Source organism: Pseudopipra pipra, chromosome 5 (genome assembly GCF_036250125.1).
Source record: "Pseudopipra pipra isolate bDixPip1 chromosome 5, bDixPip1.hap1, whole genome shotgun sequence".
Taxonomy (NCBI): Eukaryota; Metazoa; Chordata; class Aves; order Passeriformes; family Pipridae; genus Pseudopipra; species Pseudopipra pipra.
In genome coordinates this window covers 48,354,037-48,368,314 of record NC_087553.1, presented here as the reverse complement: position 1 = coordinate 48,368,314, position 14,278 = coordinate 48,354,037, and the positions used below count along the sequence as shown (strand labels likewise).

Below are 14,278 nucleotides of genomic sequence, written 5' to 3'. Positions count from 1 at the left end.
CCTTGAACACTTCTAGGGATGGGGCATCCACAGCTTCTCTAGACAACCTATTCCAGTGCCCCACAACTTCTCTAGACAACCTATTCCAGTGCCTCACCACCCTCATGGTAAAGAATATTTTCCTAATATCTAACCTAACCTGCTCTCACTTTGGAACCATTCCCCCTTGTCCTGTTGCTACATGCCCTTGTAAATAGACTCCATCTTTCTTGTAGGCTCCCTTCAGGTACTGAAAGGCTGCAATTAGGTCACCCTGAAGCCTTCTCTTTCCCAGGCTCAACAAACTGAATTCTCTTTGCCTTTCCTTCTAGGAGAGGTACTCTATTTCTCTGATCATCTTTGTGGCCTCCTCTGGACTTGCTCCAACAGGTCAATGTGCTGGAGACTCCAGAGCTGGATGCAGTATTCTAGGTGTGGTCTCACCAGAGTGGAGTAAAGGAGCAGAATCCTCTCCCTTGACCTGCTGGCCACACTGCTTTTGATGCAGCCTAGGACATGACTGGCTTTCTGGGCTGCAAGTGCACCTTGCTGGGTCGTGTCCAGCCTCTCATCCACTAGCACCCCCAAGTCCTTTTTAGCAGGGCTGCTTATCCCCCAGCCGGGGGTTGCCCCAACCCATGGGCAGCACCTTGCACTTGGTCTTGTTAAACCTTATGAGATTCCCATGGGACCACTTCTTAGGCTTGTCCAGGTCCTTCTGGGTGGCATTCTGTCCTTCAGGTGTAAAGATGTTTAAGTAGTGTGAGATAGTACTAAAGCTTATAGTACTATCTATTACTATCTTATAGACTGTAATAGAGCTATGTAGGAATATTAAGAGATGGTATTCAGAGTATGTAAAAAGACAAAATTACTTCCTTGTTGTCTCTTAAGATAGAAGGTATATGAGACATTAGTTATATCTGTACTAAACCAACCAAATGTTAGTTCATTTATACTGACGGCAAAAATGTTTTTTAAATGTTAAAATCTGTTACTAAATCTACATTTTGCACCTAATATTGCTAATCATTAAATTGATGACACAATTTTCTATTTTTTCTGTTAAAATTAGAAATAATTAGCCTGATGTTAATGATTCAAAATTTAATGCCAAAGTCTACATTTTCTTTGTTTTAAAATTTGCTTGAAATAAAAGATGTATTCTGGTTTTAGCCTAGTTACCTAAAGAAATTAAGTACATATGATCTTCCCCTCTGTCTGTTATTCTTTTCCTAATGATTTTTGAACAAGCTGCCAAATTTCAGCTGTGGCTCATGAGTCTCAAAGGCACTAAGTTTACACCTCACACAACCTTGGGGTTTAAGTCTTCAAATCTCTGCATGGTTTCCCAACAACAGCCATTTGGCTTCTTCAGTTCAGCAGTCAGTTAGTTAGATCTCTAACAGCAGCAACAACATATATCATGTCTGGACAACAGACAGGCTAAAAATGGAATATGGGAGAATTTGGGATGTTATTGTGAGATGACATGCAGCAAACATTCAAGGCATTGCCATATTGTTGTGATTATGGGACAGAGCTGCAAGGAAGGGAATTTACCTCTAATAACAAACAAACAAAAAGGCAAGCAGAAGTGTTGATATTTAAGTACAAGGTGCAAAACTATAGAGAAATGATCTGGAATAAATATGTTGCTTGTAGAGATACTTGTTCACCTGTAAAGCTGGTCAGCTGCATTCAAACTGTATGTTATCTGCAATAAGTATCGTTTGTACTCTTTAATACAGATATTTTTTTGGCAACTTGCTCAGAAAACAGGTTGTCTCTGTTATGTAATCTTCTCTGGTGGGTGGGTGTGGGGATCTCATCTGTCTTTCCCAACGCCTGCATTCGTCCCCCTTTACAGTGATTCTCTAATGAAAGACATCTGTTGTGCCATGCCTGTCATCTACACTTGGATAAATGCACTTGAGAATATATTTTGATGTTCAAAATTGTTTGGTATTCTTTGGCTGTATCTTCATCTCATCTGTGTTTCAGGCTAACTCTCTACAAGTGTTGTGGGCAGAATCAATAGCAAACATTTCAAGGTCAGGTGCTGCACTGATTCTGTTAGGCGTGTTTATATCAGTTGCCTCATGCTCTTTGTGTTGTCAAAAGCTCCATTTTCTTACTAAAAGAATACTGGCAGTGCTATACAGAATCAAGATAGCCCATTAGAATTATTACCCTTGATGTTAGTTTTATTTGTGAAAGGAAAAACTGAAAAAAAAATCCTGAGAGGAATAGGTTTTTTGTTTATTAGTGAGTTAAATGATATAGATGATAATGCTAAAAGCTTTCAAGCAGTACTTTCTACATTCAAAGTAGTTCACATGTGTTCACTGTTTTTGTAGATTTAGCAAATGAAGCAGAATAGTTAGGTGACCTGCACACAGCCAGCCAGCTGCAATACCAGTTAGGAGTCCTGGGCATCACTACTGAAGTCACTGGTCTTTGCCAACTCAGTGATAAAATTGTCCTTACACTCTCTCTCTTTCCCACCAAATAATACCACTTTTAGAATAAATCTTGAAAGTGATGAAAACCTGGCATGATTAAGGAGATATTCTGAACTCTGGTGTTTGTAAAATGCTTTTTTGATTTGCAAATTGGTCTCGAGATCGCGTTTGTGGAAGTGTATGGGTGGAAACCAAATGCATCTTTGACATTTATCTTATACATTGCAGTCAATCAAATGGCACATTGTATTATTTTCCTCCTTTTAAGAAGAATGGATTAAATCACTATTTGAAGATTTCTTGGGGAAAAAAAAGAAAAACATTCAGAGGTTTATCTATGTTGAAAATAAATGAATTAATGCAATGATTGTTTTTCTCTCTGATTAAAATATTTTTAAAGCTCACCACTCTTTTTTAAAGCAGCAAAGATATATGACTGCTTCTTTTCCTTCCAAAGGATTTCCTGCTGCAGATTTTCACAGTATTTCGGATACTAATACGACCAGAGATGTTTCCAAAAGACTGGACAGTGATGCGTTTGGTTGCAAACAAGTAAGGCATTTTTAATGTTAATAAAAAATATGCACAGGTCATGGTAAAAATAAAATTATATGATATTTGTAATAAAAATTCAATATATCTTTTATAATGCTGTCTGCGATTTTTCATTTTTTAATTTAAGATTTGAAATCTCTGACTTCTTTTACACTACAAATTTTTATAATTTAATCTGTACCTCTTTCTGTTCTGAATTTTAATAAGCACATATAACTGGAAATTCACAAACACTTACAGAATGAAGCTGCTAAGCATCACAGCTTTGTTTTCCAAGTACCAAATGACAAGTCTCAACAGATCTTCATTTCAAATCTGTTTATTGAAATGCTGAGTTGGTAAAGATCTGTTTGCTCTCAAGAAGAAATTATCAGCTGTAATATCATTAACGATGTTTTTGCATGTTTGTTCATTAGCATCAGAAAAATCACAAATTTAAAATCGCAAATCAAGAAATGAGGTACAGCACAGACAACATTCAAATAGAGCCCTAAGCACTGCTTATTAAGACTTTCAGATGTAACCTGCCTTTCAGCCATTCTTTTTCCACTCAGGCCTATTTTTAAAGAAACAGATTCCCAGCATTTCTAAGAAGCAATTACAATGGATCTGAAACTATTGACTTTTAGTTCACCTGTATCACCACCTATCCTTTTTTGCAGTCTTATCTTTTAGATCATATAAGCCAGCTGAACAGTCAACACAATTATAGAAACATCAATGCCAGCAGAGGAGGGGGGTTGTGTTGGGCAGACCTAGGAATCCAGAATGTAGTATTGACTTAAACTTTCATGATACATATTGCAATGCCTGATTGAAATTGGGTTTTATTCTGCATTTTGCCTGCTGGCTCCAAGGAGAATTTAAATTCATGGTGCCATACTGACTACTAGTAGCGATATTGTTGGTACAATTAAATTTGACAACACTTGCATTCATGATCTATATTTGTTATGTGTGTGTGTGTGTGTATATGCAAGCAAAATAATATTTGTCCAAACTTTGTCATGACTTGAAAAAAACCCATTTTTTGTTAACTTTTATTACCTCAGTGTTGCTAATCTTGCAAAGTTCGCATTCCAGGGAAAAAAAAAAGTTAGTAATTAAAGAATTGATATGATAATTTGTTTCTGTGTATGATATTAAACAAGATATGACTGATACCAGCCTGCATCTGGTAATCATGCTTAAGAAATGAATGACGAAACACAGGAAAGAGAGAAAAAGCATAGGAACTTTTAGACTAAATATATAATGTAAGAAATTGTTATATATTCCCGAAACAGCTGGCTTGGCAGATAGCTTTGCAACAGCTGACATGTACAGAACTAAGATTTAGGAACGACCTTGGCTGGTGATCTTCAGATATGCTACAGATGATGATACCAAGTTCTGCAAAGGAGTATTTTTCTTCATCAGTATTTTAGTTACTATCACACATCTCCTTTTATGAGTCAATGTCTTGTTGTTTCTGACCATCTAGAGAGGATCTATGTCCAGTTCTGTCAGGCAAGGAAGATAGGCAGAAGCTGACAATAACTGCTGGTGGGAATTGGCCACAAGAAGCTAACCAGATCGGCTAACTGATCCTGATAACAATTGCATAAGCGCTACTGCCAGCAAGTGGGATGTAATCATACCTTTACTAATTCAGCTTTCAATGATTGCTTCGCTAGGCATTCATTCCTTTGTGGATGAAGTACTGGTTTGCTACTAAACGGGGGTTGACCAGGTGTGCTTTTATGTGTAGTGAAAACTGAAGCCTCATTATTCCTGTGTTCCTACTCTGTTCCTTTTTGAGGCAGCAGAAAGGAAAACCCACTTCTGTTCTTTCCTCATCTGCAGAGCACTAGTTTTTCCAGAGCTGTTTCTGAGTGGGAGCTTCATGCTTTAACTCGTGTCCCCAACTGCAATTGCAGTGGCTGCCTTCCTTCAGCTTCCTCAAGGTGTTCACAGGCATAGTCAGAGTAGTAGCTTTGCTAGAATTGTCCCAGCCCAGAATCTTTAAGTGCAAAGGAAAGAGCCTAGAGGCAGGATGCAAAATTAGGGCACTGCCTGCCCCACAGGGAGAAGGGCCTGTGAGCTGTTGTTCCTGACCTTCACTTGCTTCACTTCCAATGATTTTAGACTCTTCAGGACTCTAAGCGAAACTTCTTGAACTCCTTGCTCCATTCATGTGTTAAAGAAAAAGCTAGAAGGTCTAACCCATCTTTTTAAGAGCAGAATCAAGTAATCCATTAATATTCTGGGTCTTTTCAAACTCCTGCTTCTCAGGAGTAAAATAGTTGTCATATTTCCCGTGTCTGATGGCTGCCTTCTCACCTGCCTGGCCTTGCACTCGAGAGATTGTGTCAAGAAACAGTCACTCCTGAAGGCAGTGATTGTCTTGAGAGCTTCACCCATTGCTGCAGTCACATCACCAGCAGCACTGTCTTTTCTCCCCCCTGTCCCTAGAGTAGTATAAAAATTCAAACTGTCTGGTATTTACAGGAAGAGAGATTTAGCCTGTCTGAGCCGAGGGAAGAAATGAGTCTTAGCAGGGATATAATCAGGTAATAAGCTTTTCCTGGGGGGGGAGGAGAAATTCTTTTTTTCCTCTTATTTGTATATGCAGAACTGCTATTACCTGAAAGATTTTTAGATGTCTACAATGCCATAATTTTTACAATATACAATATTTCCATATACAAATATTGCTGCCCCTTGGCTTCTAGGATTTTTTTTTCTTTCTCATTGCAGTGTTTTCAGAAATTATGTAGCATCTGGTACTTGGGTGCTGTCTGGGATAAAAAAAAAATCAAAACAGAAGATACTGTGAGCTCAAGAAAGCAAATCTGTAACTATCAAGAAATTAAGATGCTTCATGAAGACACGTGTGATCTATAATCCTGAGTGTTCTGATGCTCAACATGAAAAAGTATTAATGGCTAGCATTATGAACTACCAATTGACTTCTAAAATTTGAGAAATAATGTAACATTTAAAAAGGCAGACTTAGCACTAAAGCAGAGAAATAGATTTTTTGAATTGTGTTCTGTAATGGAAGGAGAAGAACGTGCAAAAGATCCTTAATGTATATTAGTATCTAGCAGTCAAGCAATGAGGCAGAAATAACTCTGTTTAAAGCTTCATAACCATGTCATATCTGTTGTGAGATAATCAGCATACATGCAGCAAAGCAAAATCATTACTTATGGTTATCTGATATCCCTAACCTGGATGTAACTACTGAGTGACAAAATATGGTTTTACGTATACTACGGGAAATATAATTTTAATTTCTTTCATTATGGGGAGAGACTTTCTTTCTACACCAAGTAGGTAGTAAGCTAGCTTGCTGGCCCTGTAAGCAAAGCTTCTACTTGTAACTGCAAAGAAGCACCATATGACATAGGAAGATGTCTGAATCAGTTGCCTAGTACCAGAGAGAAATAAAAAAATTTATAACAAAATATGCCTGACTGAAATTGAAGTTTCTGGAGAAGGCCTTTGCAGTATCCCTGTCGATTGGAAATCACTGTGTAATGGTCATTTGCTTCAGTTACCCTAAGGTTAGGAAAAGAATGACTTGTCTAATGCTTCAATTGTCTGGCATCTTTTGAGAGCATCCAACAGACTCAGCTGAACTCCAGGTATATCAATTGAGAAGACAGTTGGAGAGCAATGGAGTTTCTATTTGTTGCTGAGCAAAGGTTTGATATTCATACATGCTATGCCTATGTATTATTGAACAAAGAACTAATTTTCTGCTGCTCTTGGTATGCAAGAAGCTTTAATTTTCGAGATCTCTGTGTAATAAACTATGTATGTCCTTTAGCATTTTGATGAATGGTAGAGATGCTAGGTCATCCAATCCTTAGCTTGAATTTTATAAGCACACAAAATGGATTTATGAATAGTATTATTAGTAGTAAAATGATTGATCTGTAAAATAAGTATGTTGTTACATAGTATGTTGCATTTCAAATGTATATACTGAAAGTTGGACGTAGCAGAGAATACTTTTGGTTCTCAAATTCAGTAATGAGTGAAATACATTATTATTTTTTAAAAAGTAACTGAAATTGAATACACAGTAAAGGAAGACATTGAATTAGCATTAGTTTCACCATTATGGCTGCTTTGAAAAATCCTGTTATCTCCCATGGAGTGGGAGTCTGAGACTCCTACAATGAACAAAAATTCTTGCTTTTATGTAATACACACTGTTGCTCACAACATTTTTGCTTTTATGTAACACAGAATGTTGCTAACAGCTGAACCTGACATTCAGTCTGTCATAAAAAGCATGCATATAATAGGTATGCATGTGTGAATAAGTTTATAAACATACAACAATAGATACATACACTTATACATGACTCGAGGTTTATTTCATTTCTTTATGAAATATGAAAGAAACCTTTTCTGTTCAAACATCTCTGTGTTCAAGAAGATTTCACTCTGGATGACTCTTTCCGTCTAGCAAAGGATGGAATGAGAAGCTAATGTTATATATTTGTCCCATATCAGCATGAAAAAGGAAAACTTTTGTTTTCTACCATTGGCTGCCCAGGCAAAAGCCAGGTTGCCAGAGCACAGCCCAGGCAGTAAACAATCATTGAACTTCTGCATGTTTGAAACAGCAGAAAGGTTTGCTCTGAAAATCTCATGGAAAAGCTACTCCATCAACAGTGGTCTGACCAGACCTTGGATTAGTATCCTGTGTATGAGCCCAGAATAATTTAGCAGCTAAAGGCAGAGGTTTTTCTCCTGCAAAACCGTCAGTGATTCTGAACAAATATGTGGCAGGTGGTAAGAGGAAGAGAAGCAAGTCTTGTCATAAACTCGGTGGTTTATAGTTTAATATGCAAATGGCTTTCAAATAAATGTTGTTGTTTGGAAATTGTTGGCTGGGAAGCAGCTTGGAATGTGAGTACTGTACCAGATCGGGCAGCTTTCCCTCTGGCTTCTGTCTCTCCTTTGCGCATTTTTGCTTTTTTTTTAATAAAACTAACGTTGGTAGGAAAAGAGGAAAGAGCACCCCAAACCTTACCTTGTTTTCTGTCCTACCTGATTTTAGATTGTTGTAGATTCAGAATAATGGATTGTGGGTCAAAAACAATGTCTTCATCTTTCTATGTTCAGTCTGATGTTTTGAGGTTTTTATCTACAACACACACACACTCTCATGCTACAGACCCACATTTTATCAACTAATCCATATTTTATCTTTGACTTACCAAATAAATAAAACCTGAGCTAAGTTCCCTATAGCAATAAATACTTGCATTGCAATTATTCTGTTATCTCAGAAAAATTCTTCAAAAAATATTCTAAAACTTGCATTTAAGATTTCTACTTTATTCACCTTTTCATAAAAATTGAAGCAGATCTTTCTCTTCAGTTTCACCTGCCATGGAAAGAATTTAGCAAGAAAGGAATTGTCTCAGACATAAATAGAACTATATAATGTAAACTTGGCAGTACGGTTATGGATCTTATGGAATTTTCTCTTGAGTAAAATTGTTCAGGGTTTTATTATTTTGGACTTAGATTGCAATTTTATGTAGCAATAGTTCTGATGAACTGACCTTTTCTATCAGAACATCTTCCTGAAATATGCAAACTCTTTCCATTTTGTGAAACATGTGGGCTGTAAGTTAAATCATACACAACAGCAAGAATGACAGGGCTCTTGTCTGTACCTTGATTATTAGCTTTGCTTATATTGCATTTTGCTGATGTTTCACTTTGTCTTCCATGTTGTAACAGTGAGGGCTGTACACAGGCTCTAACTCCCCACAGGGGAAAAAGTGGGGTAACCTATACAGATGAGTGCTAAACATGGAACATTACTTGGATAGAAAAGCTACAATATAATTATTGAGAAAATAATATGTATGAAAATGACTCGAGCAATGGAATAGGAACAAATGAAAATTGAGACTCCAGCAGTGTTCTAAAAACAGTCTCAGAATTGGCCGTTAAAGGTGTTCAGGCACAGCAAACCAGAAGGTAAAGTTTGGCAGGGACAGTAATTTTAAAAGCGGAGAGTCAGAAGCAAACATTTGAACCACTAAAACGCCTAAATTATCCATAGCCATTTTTTATTTATAAATGTGAAGAGTGAAAAAGTGCTAGAAGAAAAATATAATTTGTCTCCTAGGTGGGTTGGCTAACATGTAATTCTTCAGTGTTGTGAAGATGAAAACTATGATAGCCTTAAATATATATTTTGCTGTAATTATATTTAATATTTTTTGGTCCTGAATGCATTGCAAAAAACAGTAAACAAAAGAAGTTCAAAGTATGGAAAAGGAAACAAATTTTAGCATTGTAACAGCATACAGGTCAAGAACTATGTTCAAAGGCAAACTAGAGGTATTAATAGTAGACAAATGGTAATTAAAAGAAATGTATAGTTATAACCTTTTTCTCAGAAGATCATTAAGCAGTTGATTGTTGTAAAATACATGAGTATAACAACAAAAAGATCATTCTGTGTTTATCTTTTTTTCTCCTCCATATGATTCCACTGCTGACTACTTTCAAAAAGAATTTAATGCTTTATATGGATTTTTGGTCTGACTAAATATGTTAAAAGACAAAAGTGTTGCAGAGGTTAGTTTAAGAGTTGAATAACTGAAATGAGGTATACTGAAATAATCTTTAAGGATGTTTTATTTCTGTACATTACCAAAGTTTGTTGCTACAATGAACAAAGCTGTCATTGGTCACTGGTGTCAAGCACTGTTAAAGGATCTTGGTTGTATATATTTATTTAAGAAGCAGATCTTTCTCTCAGACCCCATACAGTTTTGCATTTATCTGTTGTCACTAAAAGGACTCTGTCCATAGAGCTGTGGACAAATTGAGTTTTGAATACTGGTGATTACCAGATACTTTATAATCTATATGCACACATTTTCAGTACAAAGAAAGCTGAAAGCAAATTGGACAACTATATGTATTAATGCTATTAGGACAAAGTGTGTATTGTCTGATATCGGAATTATTTGCAGAACAAAATTTATTATTTGTCTTGATCAATTATATTCTTCTATATAGAATGTCTGTTTTCAGACAAAAGCACACTTTTATTATCTTTTTTTTGATGTGCATATTCTCTGTCAATAGGTGCTGTTAGTAGTCAGATATTTGTATATGTTGAAAATGTGGTATTTAATGCTGCCAGACATGCTACATCATTTCTTCATTGGAAAATTGTCTGGCTTTGAGTATTAAATATGAATTTCTACTTATTGAGAACTCCTGTCTTTTTCATTCTTTTCTTTCCAGTGTGATCATTACTACAGTCTTGTACCTTTCGGATGCCCTTCGTAAAAACTTCTTAAATGAAAACTTTGATTACAAGGTAGAGTAAATGAGAGATACAGTAGCTGCTACATCATCCTGTGACTTGGTGGTTATTTAACTTATTTCCAGCATCTAAACAGCTTAAACATGTACTAAATCAGCAATTTCAATTGCTCAGAGATTAAGTTTTTTCTTAAATACAGGATTGTCTTAAAAATCATGAGTGCTGTGAGGTTTTTTAGTTTCTTATTTTTCATTTTGTTATTTCAGCCTTCATATTAGACTACTTATTCAGGATTTTGCATAGCAATTTTTTTGATCATTAAATCAAATTTAGTTATTTGTCTGTTATTTTTGCATTATTACAGAAAGAAAAATATTCCATTTTTAACCAATGGAAATTTATCAAAAATGTAGATTTACATTCTGTAGTTTCTCTCAAGACCAATTAACGTGTTGTGAAATTAAAATTAGAAAATTATGACACTTCATGGTGAATGTAGTTAAAGATGTTAGTGAGTGCTTCATATAGTAAAATATGGCACCTGTGCTAAACTGTGAATTACAGATTATGCTTTTAGGATTCAGATGAGATGATCTAGGAATGTATCTGAAAAGACCCATTCCTATGGAAACCTGAATGAATATTCTGCCCAACTAAGAGAAAGAGACATTAGTCCAGTTGCTGCATCATAAAAAGTGCTGTATTTTCTTCCTAGAGAAGACAGTGAGCTCCTGTTGACTTCCAGCAGGGTTGTGGATGCTTCGCTGAAAATCCAGGCTCACGTTAGATAGATCGGCAGGAATGCAGAGTTATCTATTTGGCATAACTGGCCATAAGGAACCCTATTCTGTATGAAGTTCCACAAGTTCAGAGACTCATACTCATAAAAGAATTGACTATATACAAGGCATCTATGTTCCTTAAACTTGCTTAACAATGTTATTACTGTCTGCAGAACTGCAGTGTCTGGAATAGGGCTTCTTTCTTCCTCCTGTCATGGAGCATCTATAATTGGGTTATAATGACTAGTATTTCACTTTAATTTTATCTCTAAATCTTCTAACTAGAACATTCAACTGATAATTCATAAAGCATGTGCACAAAGCACCTTTATATTTACAATATGTTAAGAAAACCTGGCTTTGGTTTTGTCCAGTGAAGGCTGCAGCAAGTGAGACTTGCAAATAGTATTATAAAGTGTGATGGACAGAGAATGTCAGTTTTGTTATGTGATAGTTTTGAGGTGTCAGAGTTTTTTGGGTTTTGGACTTAAACGTCATAGTAGTTTGATATTTAAATATACCAAATTTAAAAGGTGCGGTTTTCTGACTTGAAGGGATGAAAAAACCCAGTCTTTAACTCTGAAACCTTTACCTGTAAGAGATTTGGGATATATAAAATAGATGTATTTCTGCTGAACATTTTGGGGTTGGTGAAAAGCATTTTTGGATGCAAAGAAATCTAGTCAAAACCAGTCTGAGTAATTGATTAGTTGACACTGAAACAAGTGCTATGATTTGAAAATTTGCATCTTGAATGATCATAAATTGTGGTACTGAGAAAAGGAAATAACCAAATGCCATATATTTATTGTAGATATGGGATTCCTACTTTTTTCTTGCTGTCATTTTTATAAACCAGTTATGTCTGCAACTGGAGATGTTCACACCTTCCAAGAAGAAAAAGGTTTTAGAGAAGTAAGTATTGCTGTCAGCTTCTAGAAAACTGTAATATATCAAAAACTTCTCAAAATGTAAGAAGTTGCAAAAGGGCCCACCCTTTTGGGTGATAATGTAAAAGTATGTCCATTGACTAGAACGAGAGTTGGTTCTGGCCCTTTCTGTAGGTCTTCAGAGCTGATAGCCTTCATACAAGTGCCTAAATTGATTCAGGTACTGGGAGCAAAATAACCATCTTGTAGCAGCGCCAGCACTCATTGCCAGTTCATGCATAAGTCGACTCACACTTGTTCAGGTGTTTCTGCCAGGCACTGCACTGTTGTCTGTATGAATTAATCATATTTCGTTAAGGTAGAACAAAACTATTTGTTCTCAGAGAGACAAATAAAGCATATTACTGCAAAAGAATAGCTTTTTCTTCACAGCTGTGTTACCGATGTATAGCACAGCATTTTGACAATATTTCAAATAAGCCCGGGTTTAGGTATCTGCCTTTAGCCAGGTACAACGGAAAGAGAAAAAAATTCGAAGAAATCGTCACTTTTAAAGTATTTTTGTATGGACTACAATTGAGACATTTCATTTAACAATGTCACAGAATGGCATATAAAGTTGATTTTCTTGAATCATCTTTCACTGTTTTGCTTTATTTTTTAATACATTGCAGATATGGTGACATGAGGGTAACAATGGGATGTGAAATCTTCAGTATGTGGCAAAATTTAGGTAAGTAATTAAACACATCATTGGGAGCTCATAAAATAAAGAACAATAATTATTTCCTCACCTATTAAATACACTTCCCAGTAATAGAGGAGTTGTTGATAATTATGTTCACGTGAAGTCTTGATTCAAGTTTATGAAAAAGCCTGTCATCTGTATTTCCTTTCTTTATAGCTAAACCCAACTTTCTAAGCCTTGGTACTGTAAACTATCCCTATTTCTTCACAGAGAACTGAAAGAATACCATCAGGGAAAATTAAGAAAGTACTACTCTTTTTGGGTAGAATTATTATGCCTTGAAATATACTTATGTTCCTAATTTTAGTCCTGTTGCCAAACAATTTAAGGAAAAGACATATATCTTAATTCTGAAGCTCTCCTGAGATGCTGGATTTGCATCAAGTCTTCTCTGAAGCCCTGGTTGCACTAAAATATAAAGGCATAAACAAGTCAGTGACTATGTTTAAATGATACATTGGACAACACTGAAAAAATACATGCTTGGATATAAACTCAGTAACATTTTTACATTTTTAAGTAGTAACTGTGCAAACTGTTTGTAAGTATGAGCATCAGAGAAATGCAATTGAATGTTGTTTGGGAAAAAAATCAAAAGTGAGTAGAAGATTTGGACACTATATTTGTCATTTTTATATTTCAATTATTCAATAGTTCACTTCATTAAAGGGCTTATTAAAGATATGGTGACTATCATCTGTGGTTTCTGAGATACTGTCATCTCAATTCTATAAACCTTTTCCCCAGAAAGATATATAGTTGTAAAAAAGTGGTCTTTCTGATGAGCCTGTAGAGAGACATGTTCAAAATAAGAAATATTTGCTTATTCATATCTTGTTAACATTTGATGTGTAGCATATTTTACTTATTTACAGTATTTAGTATTGCTTACTCATTCTAAGGCATCCCTCTAAATTATGTGGATACACGATGGGTATTTCTAAACTGGTATATCAAGGATCCACTCCTGGCTCCCATCTCCTTTCTGCATGCACACCTGCATGCATCATCTCCTCACTCACATTGTTTTCTGCTGAACAGAAACCTGACATGCAGGCAAATGATACCCTTCCATGGGGGTGATTTTTGTGGGGTACAATATGGAGCTCATCTGTAATGTGTCCAATTAAATACTATAGTCAGGATATTTATTATTATTGGTGTTATGCTAGTCAGCATTTTACAGTTCTTGTAGCAGTAGGAGTCATTGAAAGGCTTGATCCTAATACAGCCACCTTGCTTTCATATGGATATGCATCCTAGGATGTTTCCAGAAAAGGGAATTCTTTTTTTCCTTTGCACAAACACAGACACTGAGCAGAGCAGCAAGCTCTTCCTGAAAAATCAAGATGTAGGTTGGATGTAAATTAATTCCCCAGCTTGGAAAATCAATGCATCTTGATTCATAATCACTCTATTTTGAAGATATCAGAAATCTTACTTGTGGAAAACTGAAACTGGATTGTCAGTCTTTACTATATGCCATTTCTAGCTTTTCTGACAAGAACTTAGTTTACTGCTAAGCAGAATATGGTGAGATAATGGAAGATGTTTAG

At 35.8% G+C, this 14,278-nt stretch overlaps 1 protein-coding gene across 7 annotated transcripts in view; it reads left to right on the top strand.

Moving 5' to 3' along the window:
* DOCK4 (dedicator of cytokinesis 4) overlaps positions 1 to 14,278 on the top strand; it is a 247,191-nt gene that overhangs the window by 190,017 nt on the left and 42,896 nt on the right. For all 7 annotated transcript variants that reach the window (XM_064655979.1, XM_064655978.1, XM_064655976.1 and 4 more), the window contains 4 exons: positions 2,902 to 2,996; positions 10,281 to 10,356; positions 11,899 to 11,999; positions 12,649 to 12,707. In XM_064655979.1, coding sequence (XP_064512049.1) covers positions 2,902 to 2,996; positions 10,281 to 10,356; positions 11,899 to 11,999; positions 12,649 to 12,707 — 331 coding nt within the window. The remainder of the gene's footprint in view (positions 1 to 2,901; positions 2,997 to 10,280; positions 10,357 to 11,898; positions 12,000 to 12,648; positions 12,708 to 14,278) is intronic.